The 24705-nt window shown below is 33.7% G+C and overlaps 1 protein-coding gene across 7 annotated transcripts in view; it reads left to right on the forward strand.

Moving 5' to 3' along the window:
- The window catches only part of LOC137636256 (MAP kinase-activating death domain protein-like), a 105733-nt gene that overhangs the window by 11441 nt on the left and 69587 nt on the right, over positions 1-24705 (forward strand). For 5 of the 7 annotated variants that reach the window (XM_068368689.1, XM_068368687.1, XM_068368688.1 and 2 more), the window contains 5 exons: positions 7105-7200; positions 15337-15473; positions 16727-16885; positions 20537-20743; positions 21787-21916. In XM_068368689.1, the coding sequence (XP_068224790.1) occupies positions 7105-7200; positions 15337-15473; positions 16727-16885; positions 20537-20743; positions 21787-21916 (729 nt within the window). The remainder of the gene's footprint in view (positions 1-7104; positions 7201-15336; positions 15474-16726; positions 16886-20536; positions 20744-21786; positions 21917-24705) is intronic. The other 2 variants (XM_068368691.1, XM_068368693.1) reach the window with 1 other exon arrangement.

The following is a 24705-nucleotide window of genomic DNA, read 5'->3' on the forward strand; positions in this document are numbered from 1 at the left end:
AATTAAGCCTTTTTTTTCATATATTAGAATGACGTACTATTTTAAAGACAAATAAATTAATAAGGTTGTTTATAGTCTCCTGTGAAGATGTCTCTTGGAAGAATAAGTTAGCATAGTTCAATACTCGTATTCACTGTGGAAAATTAAGCATTTTTTCATATAGTAGAATGACGTACTATTTTAAAGACAAATAAATTAATAAGGTTGTTTATAGTCTTCTATGTAGATGTCCCTTGGAAGAATAAGTTAGCATAGTTCAATACTGATATTCACTGTGGAAAATTAAGCATTTTTTTCATATATTAGAATGACATACTATTTTAAAGACAAATAAATTAATAAGGTTGTTTATAGCCTCCTGTGAAGATGTCCATTGGAAGAAGAAGTTAGCATAGTTCAATACTGGTCTTCACTGTGGAAAATTAAGCATTTTTTTCATATATTAGAATGACATACTTTTTTAAAGACAAATAAATTAATAAGGTTTTTTATAGTCTCCTGTGAAGATGTCTCTTGGAAGAAGTTAGCGTAGTTCAATACTGATATTCACTGTGGAAAGTTAAGCATTTTTTTCATATATTAGAATGACATACTATTTTAAAGACAAATAAATTAATAAGATTTTTTATAGTCTTCTGTGAAGATGTCTCTTGGAAGAATAAGTTAGCATAGTTCAATACTGGTATTCACTGTGGAAAATTAAGCCTTTTTTTCATATATTAGAATGACGTACTATTTTAAAGACATATTCATAGTTTTTAATTCCATACATAAACCTTTGAGAATGTCAAATTAATTTCATCTGCTGTATTATAATCCAGAAGCTGCTGATATTATGACACAACTGGAATTTCATCTTTGATTTAGCTCTTTTATTTTATTACAGAACAGAAGTATTATGTTTTTTTCTGATGAACCAGTAGCTTTATTAGTATTTTATATTACATATCACTTCTTATGATAAGGATTTTTTCTACTTTTAACTGATAGTTCATGCTGATATTCAAATTCCAGTATACTGGTAACTCGCTAGTAAGGGGCAGTCTAGTCTGTACTGTATACATACCCATTGGTGATTAAGTTGTTTTAAAATGGTTTGAAATGCTACTTCTAGAGGTTGTTTGAATATGGGAAACTTTTTTTATATACTCTAACAGTTTGATTGTAACCATGGGCGTATTTAGACAAGGTCGGTCTGTGTGAGTGTACATACATGTTGCATATGTGGGAAAATTTACAAGTTATCACATGATTAAGGAGCTGGTATTAGCTTAGTGCTACTACATAACTTTCAAGTTTTTCTCAACTAATTTGATTCTTTACAGTGCTCAAAAGGGATTTTGACGAAGGAAAAATCTATTTCTAGGTCGACCTGTGACGCCCGGTGAAAAGGTCCTTCTTATCACTTTTCTGATATAATACTTTTTGGAAGTATTTATACCAGAAAAGTGATAACAAGGACCTTTTCACTGGGCGTCACAAGTCGACCCAGAAATAGATTTATTTATTAGCATATAACACAACTTTTCACACTACATTAAAGGTCTCCCATCAAAATTATTTAATATTCATGCTTTTATTAATTGACTTGGAGATGGATCCCATAAAGCTACCTGTACCTTTTGCGTGAATGGCGTTTCACCTCGAGAAAGAAGATGCAACTTTTGCCTCAGGTATAATGAAAATATATTAGCCAAAGTTCATTGGGATTAAGGTGAAATCTATTTTTAACCCTTTTACCCCCAGGCGATTTGGAAATTTCCAATCCTTAACCCCCCGGGGGTTAATTTTTTTCAAGCACATTTTGCAGTATATTTTTTTTTAAATTGCTCTAACAGCCTTAATTGTCGCCATAGAGAGGTCAGGTTGGTCTCATTCTCTTGGAAAATGCCTGAAGGTTCTCAAAAAATTATCAAAAATATGCAAAAAAAAATTTAAATAGCAGTTTTTTGCAAGAACGTACCGGTACGTCCATGGAGTTGAAGGGATGAATTTTGTGAAACGTACAAGTACGTCCTTTGGGGGTAAAAGGGTTAAGTAAAAGGTACTTGGTTTGCTACTGGATATTATTCCTGTCAAGGCATTAATAGAAATTTGTTGTTCATCTGTGTGAGTTATTAACATTTATGTTTTTATTTATCCCTTTGCACATGCAGAAGGTTGGAGCAAATTTGTTACGTGAACATTTGTTTTTCCGTGTTCCGAAGGTTTGAAGCCATGCGTAGGGATTTGAAGTGAATTCATATGATTCTGGTTACATTTGCTGGTTTAAAATATGGGTTTTAGTCAGGTCATTATGAGTAATTATATAGTTTTCATTTTAGATTTCCATTTACTGGTTAAAGTGTGTAAAAGAAAAATGGACTTAGTATTCATTAATGTAATTACCTATTTTAAGATAAATATAACTAACCGCATATTTCTTTCCCCGTACTGTTGAATATTTTTAGTAAATAATGTTTAGTAATGCTATTTGAAGGAAATTTAAAAGAATTTCTATACATTTCTTTGATAGAATGGTAAATTTTTAGTTACCTAAGAAAACGGAGGAGGAGATGAAGGTCGTCTCAGGGGAGACCTAAACCCGCAACTTTAACTTTTTTTAACTTTTTGATGTGAAGTTAATCAGGCTGGTTTTCTAACAAAATATTTCATACAATGAATGATATGCACATTATGCAGTGGGTGTAGATATGACGATCATAAATGAAAGTGTGTGGCCTTATGCTTCAATTTAAGACATTCTTTAGTTGGGGCCTTATTTGACGTCAGTCGAAACCACTTCCTTGAGGTCAATTGAGGCTAAGTATTATAAATCCAATTGTTAGAGTAAAATATTTATGGATTATTATTGTTTTGTATATAATATATGAGAATAACCCTTTTACCCCCAGGCTATTTGGAAATTTCCAACCCTTAACCCCCAGGGGATTATTTTTTTCCCAGCACATTTTGTAGTATATTTTTTTTAAAATTGCTCTAATAGCCTTAATTTTTGTCGTAGAGAGGTCAGGTTGGTGTCATTCTCTTGGAAAATGCCTGAATTTTCTCAAAAAAATTATCAAAAATATGAAAAAATAAATTTTTATAGCATTTTTTTGCAAGGACGTACCGGTACGTCCATGGGGGTAAAGGGATGGCTTTTGTGAAACGTACCAGTACGTCCTTTTGGGGTAAAAGGGTTAAGCTTCTTTAAAGATTTTAGAAAGAAAAATTTAACTTAGAGTAGGTTTGTTCTAGACCTAAATCTAATTTTCAAAGATCAAGTGATCATAAGTATGGTAATGATTGATGTTTTGGCAATTTTACGAGCTTTCGACGATTGAAATATTATATATACAAATATTTTTATAAACCTACTTTGGTGTTCATATTGCTTCTCTCTCGATGCTGGTTAAATGGCAAAGTCTTCCCTAAAACTAAATATTTCCGGTTTTCTTTCTTTTTATTGTTTATTACTTATGTTATAATTTATTGATTTCTTTGTTTCCTTTCCTTACAGGGCTATTTTTCCCTGTTGGAGCCCTTGGGCTTATAGCATGTTTCTTTTCCAACTAGGGTTATAGCTTAGCTTATAATAATAATAATAATAATAATAATAATAATAATAATAATAATAATAATAGAGTATTTGGTATTAGATTTTCAAATTGAATTAGCAAGTTTACGAGTGTGAGTGAATGACTTAGTTTACGATGAATTACCATTAAACGAGTATTAAGTGAAAATTTGGTCTGGTATTTAACCAGAAACAGTTGCACTACATTTCGCTGCTTGCTAATGCGGTCGTACGATGATAAGACTCTCCCGAGTCCCAACTGAACAGTAATTCTAAGAGGGTATTGAATGAGTTTCAACTTGGAGATAAAAAGACAAAGGAGATATGACATGTTATTCAGTATTCCCATACACTTACGTATAATTGCAGTACTCCATTAGAGTATTAGGGTAAACATCAACAATTAACTAGCTTTGAGAGAGAAGCAATATGAACATTAGGTGAGTATAGATAAATTGATTTTATCATTGGAATTCCATTATATATAAGGCCTACCCAATTCACAAAACTTTGATATGTGACCACATTAATGAATACTAAGTATCCTTGTAATATTTGAATAGTGAATGTGGGTTCGGGTCCACATTCAAGAAATGTTGTACCGTATAAACTGTTCAAGCAGCATAGACTTTTCCCATGTGGAAGCTGCTCATACTTAATAAGGTTATGTCAAGGAAATCCTTTAACTTTGCTCTAACTGCACGAAAATGTCCTTCACTTCACTTAACACCACAAAGCTTTATTAATAAACCATACTGCTGCATGCTGAAACTTGGATTTTAACAAGGTTGGGATAAGACTGTGTTTGAAGCCTTGCATGCTGATTTTTTTTCTGACTGAGCATTGGTGTATTTGCATGTCAATTTCTTGTTATCTTTTTAATTCCATATTTGCAATATATACTTAATTAGAATGTTAGTTATCTGAGACTTTGAAATGTTCGTTAGCATATTCATGTTCATAACACTGAATAACAATGTAGTAAAAATATAGAAATTAAAAGAAGTCCATGTACAGTATATCAAAATGTAGTTTTTGTAATTTGATAATATACCATTATACTAATTAACTAAGGGATATTAGATACTGTATTTGTGTTTTTACAATCAGTTTGAATGCCTTCTAACCACTAATTAAAGAAGGTGGGAGCACTTGCAGATGACCATAAATCTGTATATAGTATTATACAGAAGAGATATTCTCTCTTATAAATCCTTAGTAAGAAATAATGTTGTAAATTTGTACCCTAAGTCGAATACTGTTGAATACGCAGTATTGAAAATCATCCGTACAGGTAAATTTTTGCGGAATACTGGAACATACGTCTAATGGATTGTAAATACTCGTTATATTTTGATGGTGTGTTGCGCCTATATCGTACCTGGTTATGCTTCAAGATTATATTATAAAATCATTAAACTTTTATATATGGTTATGTGTATACATGCAGTATATATAAATCTATATAATATATATATATATATATATATATATATATATATATATATATATATATATATATATATATATACATATATATATATATATATATATATATATATATATATATATATATATATATATATATATATATATATATATATATAATGTATGTATATATGTATGTATGTATGTATGTATGTATATGTATATATATATATATATATATATATATATATATATATATATATATATATATATATATATATTTTTTTTTTTTTTTTGATACAATAATGATGTAAGAAATAACTACAAGTAGCAACAATGGGATACCTGAGCCGGTACGAAACCTAACAGTAGGAGAAGTAAAGAAAGCATTAAAAAGCATGAAAAGAGGCGAAGCAGCAGGAGAAGATGGTACAACAATCGATTTAATAATGGAGCGAGGATATTTCATCCTAGTAAATCCTGAACTTTACACAAAAAGTCTACAAGAATGCCCTACGCCTACAGCTTGAAAGAACTTTTATCATGATACTAATTCCCTAAATGGGAGATAAAAACAACTTTCGAAAATTTACCACCCAATAAGTTTACTCTCAGTAATATATAAAATATTTGCAAAGATCATATAAGGCCAGATAGAAACACTGCCAGACTTGAATCATCCAAGAGAGCAGGAAGGCTTTAAAAGCAGTTATTCGACAACTGTCCATATCCCTGTAATTAACCAGTTAGTGAAAATATCAACAGAATATGACAGACCACTAGGTATGGCATTTATAGACTTTGAGAAAGCTTTTGATTATGTCAAACTTCAGCATTAATGAAAGGCCTTCAAAGACAAGTAATAGATGAATTTACTCTTGGAGATATCTATACAGGAAGTACAGCAATCCTTAAACTGCATAAAGGTAGTGAGAAAATTCTGATTGAGAAAGGAGTTAGACAGGGAGACCTCATCTCCTAAATTATTCACAGCATGTCTAGAAGTAGTTTTTAAGAATTTAGATATGGCGATAGTAGGAATTAACAGTGATAGAGAATAACTTAACAGATGACATAGTTGTGTTTAGTGAATATGGGAGGAATTGCAAAAGACAATAAATGGATTTAGATAGAGAAAGCAGAAAGTGGGACTGAAAATGAATACAAGTAAAACTAAATTAGTGTTCAATGAAAATACAGAGAGAAAACAAATTAGGGTTATGGGCAATCCTCTAGAGATTTTTAATGAATATACAGTATGTATTTAGGACAGACAGTAAGTGTTTCCCCAGGACACGAGGCCAAGAGTAGAAGAGAGATAATCATGCTGTGGAAAGCTTTTGCTAAACAAAGTGAGATTTTGAAAAGTAAAATGCTACTTTCTCGAAAAAGAAAGGTTTTAATCAGATGGTTGTACCAGTATTAACTTATAGATCAGAAACTTGAAGTATTAGTAAAGCCTTAGAACATAAGCTAGTTACAACTCTAAAAGCTATGGAAAAAATAATCATGGGAATGACGTAAAGACATAAAAAGAGTAACGTGGATACGAAAGCAAACTAAAGGTGAGGATATCCTAACAACATGTAAGAAAAATAAATGGACATGGGCAGGACTTTTTCCTGTTTGTATTAATTGGTAATACAAGCCTTTTTGTGTGAATGTAGAGTATTCAAAATTTCATTTTTAATTTTTCTAAAACCTAATATAGAAAGGAAGTCGTAATTGAATTTGTAATCATCAGTGGAATACCATTGCTGTCATTGCAATTTATATATCATGGTACAGGGTTGACTCCATGAGCTTTGATGTTCCTATAAGCTCTTGGGCTTATAGCATCCTGCTTTTCCAACTAGGGTTGTAGCTTAGCAAGTAATAATAATAATAATAATAATAATAATAATAATAATAATAATAATACATACTGTACTAGTATTTACATGATATTAGATTTATGTTCCACGACTTTGATATGTGATTAAACTCAGACGCCTAATAATTATCCGCTAGAATCTTGTTTTGTTTCATATCATTTAATGTTAGTCTTTGGTGACTGCAAGTGGGGATAAAGGTTACTGAAATATAAAAACCCCAGAGAAAAACATATTATATAACAGGTGCTCGTGGTCCTGGGAGCCGCAGCGTGAGCCCTTCCAACCTTGGGGCTACAACTACTAGGGCACGGGCTCAACCGTTCGGACCGTTTCCCAAAGGTAGGAATAGACAATCAAGATGTGAGGTGGAAAAAAAGTGGTCTTTGTTGTGTCAATGAATGTATAATCAGGATCTGTTTTTATGTGATATGCCTTTAAATGTTATGTACCAGGAAATAAAAATTTATTCAGCTATGGTTGGTATTTTAAACTGTTATCAGGGATGGCAGTTAGAATGGTATTGAATATTACCATAACAATATGGTTTAGAATATTCTAATTGCTACGTAATCATTTTATCTTTATGGGGCGAATAGTATGTAAATTTAGTCATAGGGGATTTTAAACATTATGTATTTAATATTCTTGCACACTTGATCCCCTCTAATACACTGCTTTTATTTTGTAGCAGTTATTTAGAGTCTTTTGGTATTCATGAAAAATAAATTTCTGAATTTAAATGTTTCCTAACTTCAGTGTAAGGCAAAAATCTTTTCCAGGTAATTCATCAGAGTATATTGCATCCTTGCCATTTAAGGATAATGTTAGTTCATGTATTTTATAAAGCTGATGAAGATGTGCATGCTTACAAGATTTTGAGGTGCTGTTTTGGTATGCCATCTCAAAGTCGTGCTTTTGCTTTGGTATGGGATCTCACCTGATAGTAGTGATCTCGCTTCCCTTCACGGCAAAGCAAGAACCATTAGATTTTCTAAAGAAATATATACCGGGAATAATTATCTAAGAAATGATAATCAATCATTGATGTTAGCGTGCACAGCTTAACCTTACCGCGTGCCAGTACATACAAAGCTTGATGTTTTTATTTTTTTGCGAGCCAAGCGAGCGCATGGCGAAGCAAGAACCATTAGATTTTCTATTCTTGTTTTTTACTTATTACAATATTGAGATCGCATACCAAAGCAAAAGAATAATTTCTGAGATCACACCATAAATGAGATCGCATATCAAAACAGAACCGATTTTGAGTTTGTAAATACACATTTTTTTTAATATATCTATAAATAATCAATTGGCCTATTACCTGTACAGTATAATGTTCAGTCAAAATGCCGAATAGCCAAGTATTTGAAATTACTGTAAATTAGATAAAAGGATTTTGGATTCTTTTGCACAAATATGAATTTTATTCGTTTCATAGAAGTTTCAATCACAAACATGATACACATATGTTTCCTGCATATTTCTAGTAATTTGATATGATCTTTATTTTCTATTTGATACAAAGAGAAAGTTAATGATGATTTGACTGTATCCACAATATTTACTTTTTTCTTCCAATCAAATAGTAGAGCCTAGTTAATAAAATACATGAATGGGCTGGTGATAATGCTCAGAAACAGACTGAGAAAAACTTAATAATGTAGCTAGGTGTTTGTGGACTTCATGCGACATATGCGGTTAAAAAACATTTTGTATTCTATAACAAACCCATCACTTATTGTGTCAAATTAACTATGAAATGCTCCCATACAAAAATTTCTAAAGAAAGGAAAATTACTTGCAGTATTTGCATTGCAGAAAACTAGTCCTCAACTATAAAAATGTCTTAATTTTTCAGTTGTACATGTTAATGTTAAATCATCACAATGACTTTTACAGTGGTAAAGTGTCTGCCTTGTATTCACATAGTGGCAGATCAATCCCTGCTTGGGACAGTGAATTTAAGCTGTTTACTGGGAAGGTTACTGCTGTGATTGGGCACCACATCGCGGTGTTGGGCTTGCCCGGCTGATGTTCTGGTGCGTCTCTTTTAAAATAGTACTGGAATTAAAACCAGGCACCTTTAACCTTAGGATATTGAGATACTACCGCCAGAGAGTTATTGGGTCTTTTGACTGGCCAGTTAGCACTACATTGGACCCCTCACTGGTTAATGCTCATTTTTTCCTTTGCCTACACGTACACTGAATAGTCTAGCTTATTCTTTACAGATTTTTCTCTTTCCTTATACACCAAACAAAAATATAATAAAATAATTTGAGGATACACTCGGGCACACTCATTCGATCTGTTTACTTCTTTTTCCTTTCCTCACGGGGCTTTTTGCCTTGTTGAAGCCCTTGGGCTTATAGCATCCTCCTTTTCTAACCAGTTTTTGCTTAGCTAGTAATAATATGGGTGATTTACTTTTTCAACTTGTTCACCGTTATCATTTTGATTTTCTACTATTTGTTTATTTTGCATACGAGGCCATTCATCATTGAGGTTCTATTGTTTTTTAATCTGTCATTTAATAGTTTCAAGTATTTAAGTACAATTTTCTCTCAACTTATTTGGGATTTCAGTTCTCGGCCCTTTTCATAATTCAAAATCTGTCTATTAAGATTTTTTATATAATAGAGCTTGATATGCTATAATATTGGACATATATACAGTATATAACTGGGAAGCAACCTCATGCATACAGAGGGAAGTAAGGTTCTAGCTGGGTCCCCTTACCCAGTATAAAATCAAGGGGTGGTGCCCAGTGACCAGTTCATCCTTGATTGTTTACTTTTTGCCCAGATTTCTGGGTATTTCGCCATTTTATCTTTTTGTGTAGTGAACGATGGAGTGTGGTCGGCATTTGGACACTAGGCAGTCTGTGTGCTACATCTGGCCACAATCTGCAAACCACTACATGATAGTCCTCAGTCATGTAGGCCTGGGTCTTCAAACTCTTCTAGTGCCTTGTGGAGTTCTGGGCAAATCAGAAGTAGCTTTATGTCCTAATTTTTGTAGACCAGCCTAAGAATTCCCGCGTTTGTTGGAACTCTGTCAACTGAGAATTTCCGAGTTTGTTGAAACTGTCAATCGCACTTCATATTTTATTTGAATTTGGAGACCCAAGATGCTTGAAGGTTACTCAGAAACACATCAGACGCTGAGAGTATTATAGTAGCATTAAAGCAGTCTCTAAATTCTTTTGAGTATAATCTCACCTTTATCAGGCTATTAAAACTCTTTCTGTGGTTGTTCTAGTGAGATGAACAATCGTTCATTCACTATCACTGTTCCTTAGGCGTAAATATTAGACTTTATCCTCTACCCTTGATTACAGAATGTCTTATCATTCAAACTCTGAAAAGGTTTAGAATTGTCATTTCTTAGTCTTTTTTGCTTAGTGGATTTCAAGAAGGAAATTCAAAGGCAAACCAAAGAGGCTTCTAGATTTTTTTTATTAGATTGATCCTTAGAAATTTTACTAGACTTAATTAATTATTGGAAAAAGCTTTCTTAATGAATATTCTACAGACCTTTTTTTCTGTATTTGTGTCCTGGAAAGTCATTGATTGTATAGTCTATCAAATAACTCAATCACACTGTTGGATTGGAATTTCATTACTTCGTCTTTGCTGGAGACTGCTTGAAAGGCTTAAATGTGTCCCAAAATATTAAGTACCACCACCTTAGTCTGCTCATGGCTTTCTACTTTTAACTTTGTCAAGACTTAAGATGTCCGTATAGATACTCCCTAACTGAGTATGTAAATTGATAAAGGATCAAGTCACAAAAATAAGATTTTATTTATTCGCAAAAATAAGATTTTTAAAAAGTTTAAATAAAGGCCTAAGATTGTACTTTCTTTAAGGACTGCTTTTCTGGTCCTATACAGCAGGGAAACCCTACTCTCTGCAGGACCTCCCGTCATTTTATCATGATCGTTCATAAGCATTCAACTTTTCGTACTTATGAGGAGGCTGCCATTTTCAGATTGGTGTCTATGAGATCACAGCTTTCTCTACTCAGTTACGCTTTGAACGTAAACTTGATATTAATGGATAGTTTACAGATTATTAGTTGTCTTTATCAATATTTATTTTCCTTAGGAGGGCTATTAACTGTATGGGTGGTCACTCCATCATAGCAATTCTTTCTGAGTCTGAAATGAATCAGGGTCACTACATTGAGTTCTTTTCTTTTCTGGGAATTCCGTCTCGTAGTTGGAGATTCATGACGTTTCTAGTACAGTACCAGAGTAATGGGTCACGATGCATATATCAATGCAAAGCCCCAAACGGACCTTTATAGCTCTCATTTAATAGTCCAGGGGTTTGAGAGCCCAGTCTTTACCATGTAAATTACAATTTAGACACTATAAGTGATTGGTTTGTTATGAAACTTACAACTAAAAAACCAAGTTATCCTATTCAATGCAATTTCATTATCTATATAATTTCTTTTTCTTCAACAAGGAATGAAATAGGTCTGTAACAAGCAGAATAACCATGTATGTACAGTGCTTCTATACTGCAAATACCTCATGTTTCTTCTTAAATATTTGTATGGGAAAAACAAAATTATCTCTATTTTAAGTAATGCCTTCATTGAAAAAAATAATGTCGCTTGACACAAAGTTAATTATATATCCTTTGGGAATATTATGTATTTTTACACTGGATATATCCTTTAAGCATACATTTCAGTATAGTATTTTTAAGGTTTTAGTAGTAATTAATTTTTGTTGAAATAAAGTGTAATGAAGATTTTGGTATAATGATATCAGTTTTTATACTTTGAGAAATTTTAAAAGTAAATTTTTGGACAAATGTGTCATGAAATGTTTAAATTTTATTCTTCATGACTTTAGAATATGCATTATTGAGACTGCAGCATGAAACAAAATTTTGTGTACTAAATGAATAATCATTATTCTATATTTTTATTATGGTTGCATTTACAAATACAGTTTCTCTATCTCCTTTTGTCTTGCAGTTTGGGTGTGATAATTGATTTGGAAATCTAAGTTTTGCACAGCTTTGATGGTGTTACTGATTACAACATTGTTTTATGCACTTTTGATATAACCATTCATGAAAAAGCAACGTTTAAGGTCACTTTGATAAGGAAGACGAATGTTTTTTGAATTCCCAAAAGTAGTTTGCACTACGCACTTTTATGCAAGTTAGTAAAACTAAACACTTTAGAGTTTTTCCATAGTTAGAGTATAAGGTCTCTTTGTATCTTAGTAAGCTTGAAAAATAGTGATAAGAGAACTAGTTTTGGAGAATAAAATACTCTTAAAGGTTCAAGGGCCGCTCACAAGCGGCAGAGGCAAGTGACGGAAGAATATCCTAGAGTCTGACCATATATACATATGATCAGTGCCCAAGTCCCTTCTCCAACAAGCTAGGCTAAGGGAGGGCCAGACAATGGCTGCTGATGACTCAGCAGGTAGACCTTTAGCCTCCTCCAGGGTCCCCAGCTATTATTCAAAAGAATGGTGAGGTTGTAGATACTCTTAGACACAACTGAGCTTGATCGGGTGTCAAAACATCGTCCAACAGATTGCTAGGCAAGAAAGTTTTCAATATATATATATATATATATATATATCTATATATATATATATATATATATATATATATATATATATATATATATATATATATTGTGTGTGTATATGTTTACATACATACATACATACTTTTGATCATACACAGAGCATTATAGTTTTAATAACCTCTCCTTGAGTCTAGTTCCCTTAATTTACTTCAAGCTCGACCATTGCAAAACCCTCGTATTTTCTTTATGGTTCTTTCTATATGACCTCCGGGATCCGAGTTAGAAGACGCTACTGTAGTGAGTGCTCACGAACATCCTTTGTTTACATTTATTAAGAATGTGGCATATAGGATGGCTCCTGTGGACTATGATATGCATTTATTGAAATCATCTTTAAAAGCTTAGAAATTATTAGCCTATGTTTTGAGTGGCAGTGGGAACGACCTTGTATAGGCTTGGCCATTGGCTCATCTTAAGTTTTCCATAGCGGCATTAATGTCGGTGCTAGTAAATCAGCCCAAACAGGTCCCTTGCTTGACACGAGTACAAGGAGTAGTAAGGCTTGATGATTCCAGCATGAAAGATTCTATGGAGCATGATCATGAAGGCGAGGAGGAAACAGAAGAAGAGTCCATTCAATTGACTTATCTACGTTTCAGTCTTTAGAAAGCTTATTGCAGAATTGTATCTAGATAGGTTGTCACTGGTTAGTTGTGATAATACTTATTTCATTGCCGTCAAATGCTGCAGCTTTTAAGACGATATAGACTCCAAAACTTTCCTCATTTTTTTTTATGGACAGAGTAAATAAATTGTTGTCCTGGGGGGAAAATAAGCCTACTTACTCTTCCTCCTGTTTTTTGTAAAGTACACAACTAAGCTAGGGCTTTTAAGTTTTCTATATCTTTTATTCACTATCTCGCCTCCACCTCAATGCGGAAGTCAGCAAGATGAATGCCAGTGGATGTTCATAGATATAAACAGAATTTTTATAATAGATTTATCTACAATATTTCTATACTCGCCTTTCATTCCTGTACTCTACATACCTCCCCCTCCACGATAAATAGTGATGTCGAGGCTGTCGAAGTAACTTTGACTTCGAGACTGAAAGACAAAGGATATAGTGCTCCCAAACAGTAGTATTGCCACACACTACCCTAAGATCCCAGTATTACAGAAAGGGACATGTCTATTACTTTATAAGGAAAGAGAACAGGAAGTTTTTAGTTGTCGGGTATATGTCGACATTTGACCATCTTTGAGAGATAGGCAATATAAATGCCAAGAGAGTATAGACAGAAGCTTTTTAGATTCTGTTGTCATCCAAGATGTAAATACATGCAATCAGAACAAGTAAGACAAGTAAAAATTACTGTTAACCAATTGAATAGGATTCAAAGATTCTGCTTTTAGTTGGACTGAAAAATATACTATACGAAAGACACTATATTCAACTGTCAAGTGATAAATACTTCAAAGTGTCTTCATATATAAGTTGTACAACAAAATGGAGGGTAAATTAACCCTTTTACCCCCAGGCTATTTGGAACTTTCCAACCCTTAACCCCCAGGGGTTATTTTTTTTCAAGTACATTTTGCAGTATATTTTTTTAAATTGCTCTAACAGCCTTAATTTTCGTCATAGAGAGGTCAGGTTGGTCTCATTCTCTTGGAAAATGCCTGCAGTTTCTCAAAATTATCAAAAATATGCAAAAATAAAATGTAAATAGCAGTTTTTTGCAAGGACGTACCGGTACGTCCATGGAGGTAAAGGGATGAGTTTTGTGAACGTACCAGTACGTCCTTTTGGGTTAAAAGGGTTAACATGTTAATACTCCAACTTTTGCTATTAGTAAGTAGTGCATATAATAATTATACAAAAAAATTCAAAATGGGATTTAAAACAACTGCGTGTAGAATATAGGAGTGGGGAGTTTTGATTTGGCAAGAAATTATAGGATTACTTGTAGAATTATATTGATTTATGAATTTGTTTTATTATATGTTTAGAAAAATTAGTCTGCAGTCTCAGGATCTAATTGCAATTTCCCTACAGATTCATGGTTAAAACTATCATTATTGAATGTAAAATAGTTTATAGTAGAGAGAGGAATCTGTAATGTGAAGTGTGATACAATATACTTATTTCCTGTCTCTAAAAATAATTTGAAATAATGCACATTTCTTTTACATATAGATACGCAGCCATGTAATTTTCTGGACAGCTTGCCAACAGAAAAATATTCTATTAAATGTTTAATGCATTTGGGAATATTGCAAAATATTTGTTCCAGATGCAGTTGATATATCGGATGAATGATTGTTATTGTTTTTCTTCAATACAATGTTAGTTTTTAGAAACTTTCAATGTGGTTGTGCTCAGGCTACTACCCTTCTGCTAACTTTAATATAAGAGAACTTTAAATTTTTTGAGCCGTTAAGTTCCCAGGTTTTCTGTCACATTGGAAATGTCTGGTTATATGCTTTGTACATAGATGTGCTTATTGTGATGTAGTGTTAGCCTAAAACTAGAAAAAGATAAGAATTTAAAGTAGATATAAATGTTCAAGAAAACATGAGTGAATGTGTCTAACTCCGTGTTACAGGTTGATCGAGATTTTAGCGTAAATAATTATGGTTACAACACCTGTAATCTTTAGTAACACTTCATACACATGTATTAGAATCTTCCTTCATAATTCTTAACACAGGATTGTAGTTAGAACTGTACGAATGCATACTTATCGCCATCATAGCATTTTATGAAAGGTTCCTTCCTTTAATCACGTAACTGCCTTTTTCTTCTTTTTTTCAGATTCATTTGAAAACGTGAAATAGTATAACCTACGTATTCTCTAGATCTAAAAATATGATAATCTTTAACGTCTGTGTTATCTCTAACAGGACGCAAAGGGTTAGTAGAAAAGTCTTCGTTGATACGACACTCCGTATCTGCCCAGCGCCGAGCGGAATTAAACAAGATCGCAACTATAGAGCAAAGAACAACGTCAGCCTCGGAAAACCAAGCCTTCTTGAAAGACGTACGTTTTGACGTTTTTAGAAAAATGTGGCACGAATATCCACAATAATACCAATTCCCTAATATTGCAAGAGGGTCTGCCCCTCTCTTTTGTTCTTCTCCTGTACTTCTCTTTCTCCCTATTCCCTTAATCTTTCCCATCCCGAGTACCTGCCTTTGAGCTATAAATTGGATTGTATCCAGGGGTACTCCTCCTTTCCCCGTATTCCCCACTTCCCTATTCTTATTATTGTTGTTGTTGTTGTGGCACTATCATTTTTTCTTTTGAAATTATAGTACTTTCTTGGCGACTTCAACTATTTATTGTTGCCACCCAAGATTAGGACTTGCTTTCAAGATTTATAAATTGTATTTTCGTAATTATCTCTACCAATAATTTATATATATTATGTGTATATTCACCATTTGTTTACACATGTTTTATATAGAGGTTTTTAAAGATATTGTTTATTAATTTCAATGAAATTTGGAGTGATGTAGCATAACCCAAGAAAGACAAGATTAGATTTAAAAATGGCTCAAGATATAGATCAAGATTTTAGTTAAATTTTATCGAGATGTGGGTTTTGGGTGAATGAATGTTAGTTTAGACTTTTATTTTATTGATTTAGATGTTAATTCATACTAATTGTCTAGAAATTTTCCTAATTTTTATTATATAGGGTAGGTTAAGATATTTATTCCATGGATTTGAGATTGGTCGTTTATGAAAAAAAAACCTTTTTAATTGACAAAGTTAAATGACGTTTAAAACGCGTTTTTTCAATTTTTTTATTTGAAGCAGTTTTGCTACATTTATTTAAAATAGCAGTGAAGTAATTTAAATATTATTACTCAAAGTAACAGTTAATTTAATCAAGCTATTTAAAGTTAATGTTCCAATTGTCTAGAAATTTTCCAAATTCTTATTATATAGGGTAGGTTAAGATATTTATTCCATGGTGTTGAGATTGGTCGTTTATGAAAAAAAAATTCCTTTGATATCGACAAAGTTGAATGGCGTTTAAAATGCTTTTTTTTATTTATTTTATTTGAAGCAGTATTTCTACATTTATTTTAAATAGCAGTGAAGTAACTGAAATATGATTACTCACAGTAACAGTTAATTTAATCAAGCTATTTAAAGTTAATGTTTATTTCAGCATTACGTTGTAATTTTAGTATTTTCGGTAATATTTTCTAAAATTTGAATATAGTTTAAATTGCTGTCATAGTGTATATGATACAATATTTAGCTTAGTTTATATTTTACAGGTGTTAACCCAAGTTATTGAAGGAGAAGGTATTGGATGGCTTAAACTGAACAGAGTTCGAAAATTAATGGAAGATGAAAGTTACCGAATGTTGGTGGTTTCTGGCCTTAATCGTACGTTGGAAAGGAAAGTTGGTCCGGATGATCACATAGATGATGTTGTAAGTATAGATTTCTTTATTCATTCTTAATTCTGTTAGATGGGAATCTAACCACATATACCATCATGACATGATAATGACAGTAACCTTTAACAGCTAAGTACAGTGGTAACGTGTTTGCCTCACATTCGCGTGGCAAGAGATCGATCCCCGCCCAGGGCCGTGAGTTTGAGCTGTTTACTGGGGAAGCTACTGCTGTGGTAGGGCACCACAGTGGGGGGTTGGGCTTGGCTGGCTGACATTCTGGTGAGCATCTATTCTGATGGAACTGGAACTGAAACCAGACACCTTTAACCTTTAGACACCATTAAGTTTGTTAGTGTTTGCCTCGGGTGGTCTATTGCCATTGTTCAAAGGTCGGTCATGAATGGCAGAGTCAAGGGACAGTGACAATACCCTAGCAGGATAATGCCCTGAAGACTGACCATTCATACATATGATCAGTGCCCAAGTCCCCTCTTCATTAAGCTAAGACCAAGGAGGGGCAGGCAATGGTTGCTGACGACTCAGCCGTTAGATCAACTGGCTCACACAAACCCCCCATCACTTGCCCCTATTAAACTTGAGCGGCTCTTGAGTCTCTGTCCACCAGCGATGTTTACAATAGGCTACCACAACCATGAGATGGTATTCAAATTGATCCATAACACAAGTTTGTGAAAACCCTTCAAACTGACTATAAAGCACTTTGCTTGGTTTGGTATTGTTTTTACAGATGACCTGTGATACAGTATTGCACTTATTTATATTTGATGGTACTGGAGATATTTATGCGCATAAAGATTAAGTAGACTTTCAAGGAATCTCCTCCAAGACTGTTGCAGACATACTAAAGGAATCTGTTTGCATATACATACTCGTTGAAATGGAATAACTATGAAACTTTTCGAAGAAAAGCAATCTTTTATGTATGAGGAAAGCTTTAAGAGAAAAAATATTATGCACCACCTATATGTATTATGTGCTACATGTATGCAAGAGAATATAGCTATTCAGGAACTGACAAAACTTTGGTTCAAGGGACTTTCCCTAAGGTACAAGCTTGGCAAACCTAAAAGTGCCCAGCCTTAGCTGACGTAAATTATGCTCAGCTATTGGCAAGCAGATGGAAGCAACAGACTATAAAGCAATACTGATGCTCTTATTGGTTATCTTAACCCTTTTACCCCCAGGCTATTTGGAAATTTCCAACCCTTAACCCTCAGGGGTTAATTTTTTTCAAGCACATTTTGCAGTATATTTTATTTTCAAATTGCTTTAACAGCCTTAATTTTCGTCATAGAGAGGTCAGATTAGTCTCATTCTCTTGGAAAATGCCTGAAGTTTCTCAAAAATTTATCAAAAATATACAAAAAAAAAATTAGATAGCAGTTTTTTGCAAGAACGTACCGGTACGTCCTTGGGGGTAAAGGGATGGGTTAACAAGTACAGACAAACAGATGAGTTTATTTTGTAAATTCCTGTAAAATCCTAATTATCTTGCTGTAAATGGTTGGTTAAAATAAGTGCTGAAACATTAAAACTTAGAAATATAGCTAAGATTAAAATACAATACTAGCAATGCAGAGAGCTTGGGGAAATGGCTTGTCATTGAGTTTCATTGAATAAAATGGACACGTTTGAACAGAAAAGTACTCAAAAATGCTTTTGATAATTCCATGTGATGACTTTTTTGCCTATGTTTTACAATAATTTGAGAATTGGTACCTTAAATTGCCATAAATATAAATTTATAATAGATCTAACAAGTCAGATTGCCGTATTGTTATTTTTATTATTATTATTATTATTATTATTATTATTATTATTATTATTATTATTATTATTATTACTACTACTTGCTTAGCTACAACCCTAGTTTGAAAAGCAGGATGCTATAATCCCAGGGGCCCCAACAGGGAAAATACCCCAATTAGGAAAGGAAACAAGGAAAAATGAAATATTTTAAGAACAGTAACATTAGAATAAATATTTCCTATATAAACTATAAAAAAATCAACAAAACAAGAGGAAGAGAAATAAGATAGAATAGTATACACGAGTGTACCCTCAAGCAAAAGAACTCTACCCCAAGACAGTGGAAGTATAGTGATCAGTAGGGAAGTTGCCTATAATATAATGTTTTCTTGTACAGTTGTCGGTGACATTTCCACGAAATTTAACTCCATTTTCACCATTTGTTACATTTGCTAATTTCTTCCCTCTTATTGATGTTTATAATGAGGATTAAGTTAGATATTGAAATTCATTCTTTAAAATTATTCATGAAAAAAATTGATTTTTATTGAATCTGTTACTCTAAATCACTTATTAGAAGCTGTTATGGGAAAACTCTTGATGGGAGAAGTACAAGAGGAAGGCCAAGGTTTGGGTGGATGGATGGAGTGAAGAAAGCTCTGGGTGATAGGAGGATAGATGTGAGAGAGGCAAGAGAGCGTGATAGAAATAAGAATGAATGGCGAGCGATTGTGACGCAGTTCCGGTAGGCCCTGCTGCTTTCTCTGGTGCCTTAGATGACCGCGGAGGTAGCAGCAGTAGGGGATTCAGCATTATGAAGCTTCATCTGTGGTGGATAACGGGGGAGGGTGGGCTGTGGTACCCTAGAAGTACCAGCTGAACTCGGTTGAGTCCCTTGTCAGGCTGGGAGGAACGTAGAGAGTAGCGGTCCCCTTTTTGTTTCGTTTCATTTGTTGATGTCGGCTACCCCCCAAAATTGGGGGAAGTGCCTTGGTATATGTATGTATGTATGTACAGTATGTTATGGGAAAACTAGGATTATCAATGAAATTCAGTTAATTATAGAAGTTTTACTGTAGTTTACATCTGTAACCAGTGTTTTAATTATTAACATGACTAATGTGCTGTGGGAAGGAATAAATACATTTTGCCTAAGTTAGTAATACAATCACTATTAATTGGAGAGATGAAGAGCATACTATTGCTGCATGGTCAAATATGAGATGCTCACCAGTGCACTCACACTAATGCTCATGTCAGTGAATTTTTTCCAATTTAAACAACAAAGTTTGTGGATTAGAAAGTTATTAGCAGTACTGTCCTTTTAATAAATGAAAACACTTGTAATCTACATCTATAAGAAATACATTATGTTGGTATTTGAATTATCTAACTGTAAATGAACTTTATATTAATATTTTGAATTACTAATGATGCTGAAAATTATATAGCATTTAATATTTCAAGTTTTTAAAACAATACTCTGCAGATTTTTTTTTTCTGATTGGACCTTCATCTCTAATTTTGTCAATTAACTCAATAATGGTATACTGTACCCTATAGTCCATTTCTTTTAGCGAGGCATATTTGCACCGACTCGCAGCGGTGCCCTTTTAGCTCGGAAAAGTTTCCTGATCGCTGATTGGTTGGACAAGATAATTCTAACCAATCAGCGATCAGGAAACTTTTCCGAGCTAAAAGGGCACCGTTGCGAGTCGGTGCAAATCTGCCTCGCTAAAAGAAATGGACCATAGTTACTCGTTCATATTGCAACATGGGTAATCAAGCTTTGGAATGCTCATGTATACTTAATTTTAATCCATATGTGAATGTCCAGATTTTGTATAGAACTGTATGTATCTGTGTTTACGGTGCATAAATTGCATTTAATATTTTTTCCCTGTATACTTGCAGTGCATCAAAAAACCAGTATGGAAAGGAATGTTGAAGCTGATCAATGCTGTTGTTGCTGGTTTAGAAGTGACTTACAACAACATAAGCGTCGGAGGTACATCTTCAGCCCTTCAAGCCTTGGAAATATCTCACACTCATTACTGGAGTAGGGATCTTACTGATCCCCATGTTTTAGAAATGTCTGGTGGCTCTTCTGCCCTCTCTCAGGTTTGTAGAAATAAAAAAAATACTGGTATATAAAAGATGTAAGGTAGTACATGGTCTATTTTATTTTAAGACCAAGCTAAGTACGGTATATTCAAGTAAGGTCGACCCGACTGAAGCTAAGCTTTTCAGCATGTTGTCCTTTTTCAACTAGGTATTAGGAGTTAAATGGCAGGACAGGATTAGAAATGAAACTAGGAGAGACTATGAGAGATTACTCAAGTGTCATATATGGATGAGATCATGGTGAGGGGTAGATGGAGATTGTTTGGGCATGTTCTTTGCACTCCCCAAGAGAGATTAGTTCACCAAACTTTCAACTGGGCTTCACAAGGCACGAGAAGCCTACATGGCTGAGGAATATGAAATGTGAAATAGATGATGAATGGAGAAGTATTGATTTAAAAGCTCAAGATAGAGACGACTAGCAAAATCTAAACGGGGCCCTTTGCATCAATAGGCGTAGGAGGAGATGATGACGATTGCTTTAACTACATTTTAAGTATAGATTTGGAGAATATTTTAAGATGAATCATGCCACTAAATTAAGAATGGATCAAGTTAAGTAAATTCTTTAATGAAGTTAAAAGACAGCAAAAGGGAGCAATTATATGTTCCTTTTATGTCTTCATTAAATATACCATACATGATGACTTATAAATTTTTTTGGTAAATATCAACCCCTAAAATTATTAGATATAATGTGGTATTAACCTGATAAGTTGACTCCCAAAATAAGGCAGTACCATATCCAAATAAAGATTGTCAAAATCTTGTACAACATGCAAAATTAGACTAATATCATGAATGCTTATATTCCCCTACATCTAATATTAGTAACTCAATATTTAACATATTTAGTACCCTGTATTTTTTTCTATAGTTTCTCTGGCTTAAAATTTTGACTTAAATAACAGATTATTCGATGCTTGTTTTAACTTGCGTATAAAACCAGAACATTTATTATTTTCTTTTCATTGGACTTTATATAAGATTTTATAGGTACCAAAATACTGTATTGAATGATTTATTATCTCTCTTAACAGTCTTCCAGTCCCTTGGGCAGCCTTGAGAATCTCCCATCCCCAGGAAGCCCCCAAGGGTCTCCGCTTCCTCCCCATTCTCCTCAACCACCCTACGAAAGCTCTGAATGTTCAAGAAAATCTTCACAATCTGGTAAGTGCTTTTTAAATTTTTAAAGTTATATTTTAGCATGCATTTGTACTAAGTGCAATAACTAATATTATTAATATTATTACTTGTCAAGCTACAACCCTAGTTGAAAAAACTGGATGGTATTAGCCCAGTGTCCCTAACAGGGAAAATAGCCCAGTGAGAAAAGGAATCAAGGAAATATAAAATATTTTAAGAATAGTAACATTAAGATAAATATTTCCTATATAAACTATAAAAACTTTAATAAAACAAGAGGAAGAAAAATTAGTTCTCTTGCTAATAGTGTCATGATAAAAACAGGCGGTGATTTCTATATTGTATATTTTTGCTTTACAGTAGTTGATTATAGGTTAGTCATAGATTAGTCATAAGGCATTATTATTATGAAACTCCCCAGATGTTCGTATTGCTTCTCTCTCAAAGCGTGGTTTTATATCGACACATGCCATGAAAGTTAAACTTTCCAGTTTTCTTTCCTCTCATTAGCCTTGGGACTCTTGTACAGCATTAAGATAATATGATATTTAATGGCAATAACCTCAGCTTATGGACGCCACAGCCTTTTTGTCCGTTCAGTCTTCTCGTCAACTTCGGTTTCGAAGTATCAGTGTGTGCCTACTTTTAGATTGGGTGGATTTTCTCATTTAGAATATTAACGATAATAAGAGATATTTTTTTTGTATTTAAAAGTAATTCTTGTGATTGGCCTTCAAGTTATCAATGGAAAATCTTGATCCTCTCTAACTTTGTGTCTTATGATGGAATATTGTTATTAAGATCATTGTTGTGAAGAATTATGAAGAGGTATGTTCAGAAAATGACTGATATTGTTAAAATTCTAAATGTAAAAGAAAACTCGTATTTAGTTTAAGGGGAAATCCAGAAAAGACTGGGCTAGTTGTTCATAGTGAAATGAAGGAGGTTAATTCCTCTAGCTATTTTTGAAAATGTCCCCAGAGTCTCCAAAACAGGGCCAGAAAGTAATAGTAAGTGTACACTTACAATTATCATCAACTCACGAGGGTAGGGGAAGGGGGCATCTTTATCCCCCCCCCCCTCCCCCCCGTACCCTTTGATCTCTAGCTACGCCAGCCTGGAGGACTTAAGCAAGTTAAGAAGAAGAGGTTGAATTTGCACTTGTTGGATAATTGGTAAAGTCATTCCTTTATGTAAATATGTTTGTGATAGCTCTAACCCTGCTGGTCATCATCCAATTTCTAGACTGCTCATATTAACTATATTGGTAAGCTGAAGGTAATTGTTTTTGCCCTAGTTTGCAGTTTAAATTTGGCAAAGGTCTTGGAACATGTGATCCCTTTCTATGAATTCCCAGTGCTGTACATAAATCCCTTGATTGTGGTCAGGAAATTTGTATGATTAGCCCTAATTTTAGTGCTGCCTTTGTCCATGTTATTTATGAGGTGCTTGTATTGCAACTTGAACAGATGGGAGTTGGTGGGTCTTTTCTTAGCATTAATACTGATTTTTTTCAAGTAATAGATTATAAAGAGTGGTTGTTGATGAGCATCATAATGATTATAGAAATGTAATATGTGGTGTTCCTCGGGATATTATTCCCATCCCACTACTTTTCGTAATATGATGTCTGGTTTATCCTGGAAAACAAGCTTGTTGCATATCGGATGATTCTACTCTTCGCATCGTTCTGTCTCCTGAATGTAGACCTGTGGTAGCTGAATCCCTTAAAGGTTTAAAGGCTGCTTATGAATGGCAGAGGCAAGGAAAAGTAACATTGCCCTATCAAGCAGGACAATGCCCAGAGACTGACCATATATACTTATGATCAGTGCCCAAGCCACCTCTCCACCCAAGCTAGGACCAAGAAGGCCCAGTCAGTGGCTGTTGATAACTCAGCAAATAGACCTATAGGATCCTCAAAAAACCCCATCCTTAGGAGGTTGCAGCGACCAAAGGAACTAACGAGTTTGAGCGGGACTCGAACCCCAGTCTGGCGAAGCACCACAACCGTAATAGAGACATAGGTAAAATTAGTACATAATACAAATCATGGGGCATGACGTTGAACCCTAATAAAACTAAAAGTATCATAGTAAGTAGGTGAAAGACAGTGGCTCCTCAACAACTGTCTTTCTTTTTCAATAGTAAAAATATTTTATATGTTGAGAAAGTCTCTGAAGATTTCCGGTGATCAATCTGTCCTGAGGACGTTTGTATTGTTCTGTCAGGTCTCCAACTGCTTACTCTCATTATAATTTGTTGGACAAAATCCTTTGGTCTATTAAATTTCCTATCCCTGATCAGGATATTAATCTGTCATCATTGTTCAGTTAGTTCTTTGGACATATTACTTAACCCTGGATAGGTACGCTCCTCGGACACCCCTTTAAGGGTATACTCGGTCGCGCGCGACCCCGACTCCGAAAAAAATTCAGGAAAAATTTAGTTATGCATCAATCTGTATTGTTTGATTTGCTAAAAATACTTCAAAGAATGCTAAAAACTACTGAAAATATAAATGATACCCATCTACAAATTAATTATTTATTGGAAATATATTAAAAATTTAAGTATACAGTACAAAAAAAAGACGACGTAAATATTCACAAAATATAGAAATATACATATACACATAAATCCCTTTAGGGACACCTTCTTAGATGGCAAAGGAACAGCGTGTAATTGCTGGAAATGAGTTGGACCCATAGAAGTCAAGATCTGAAATGAGGAGAAAAGGGTAACTTTTTTTGGCCAAAAAAATTTGTCCAAATTTCATGAATTTTTTTGGGTACCCAAATGAAATAGGATGA

This window comes from Palaemon carinicauda, unplaced genomic scaffold (assembly GCF_036898095.1).
Source record: "Palaemon carinicauda isolate YSFRI2023 unplaced genomic scaffold, ASM3689809v2 scaffold260, whole genome shotgun sequence".
In the NCBI taxonomy this organism is placed as follows: Eukaryota; Metazoa; Arthropoda; class Malacostraca; order Decapoda; family Palaemonidae; genus Palaemon; species Palaemon carinicauda.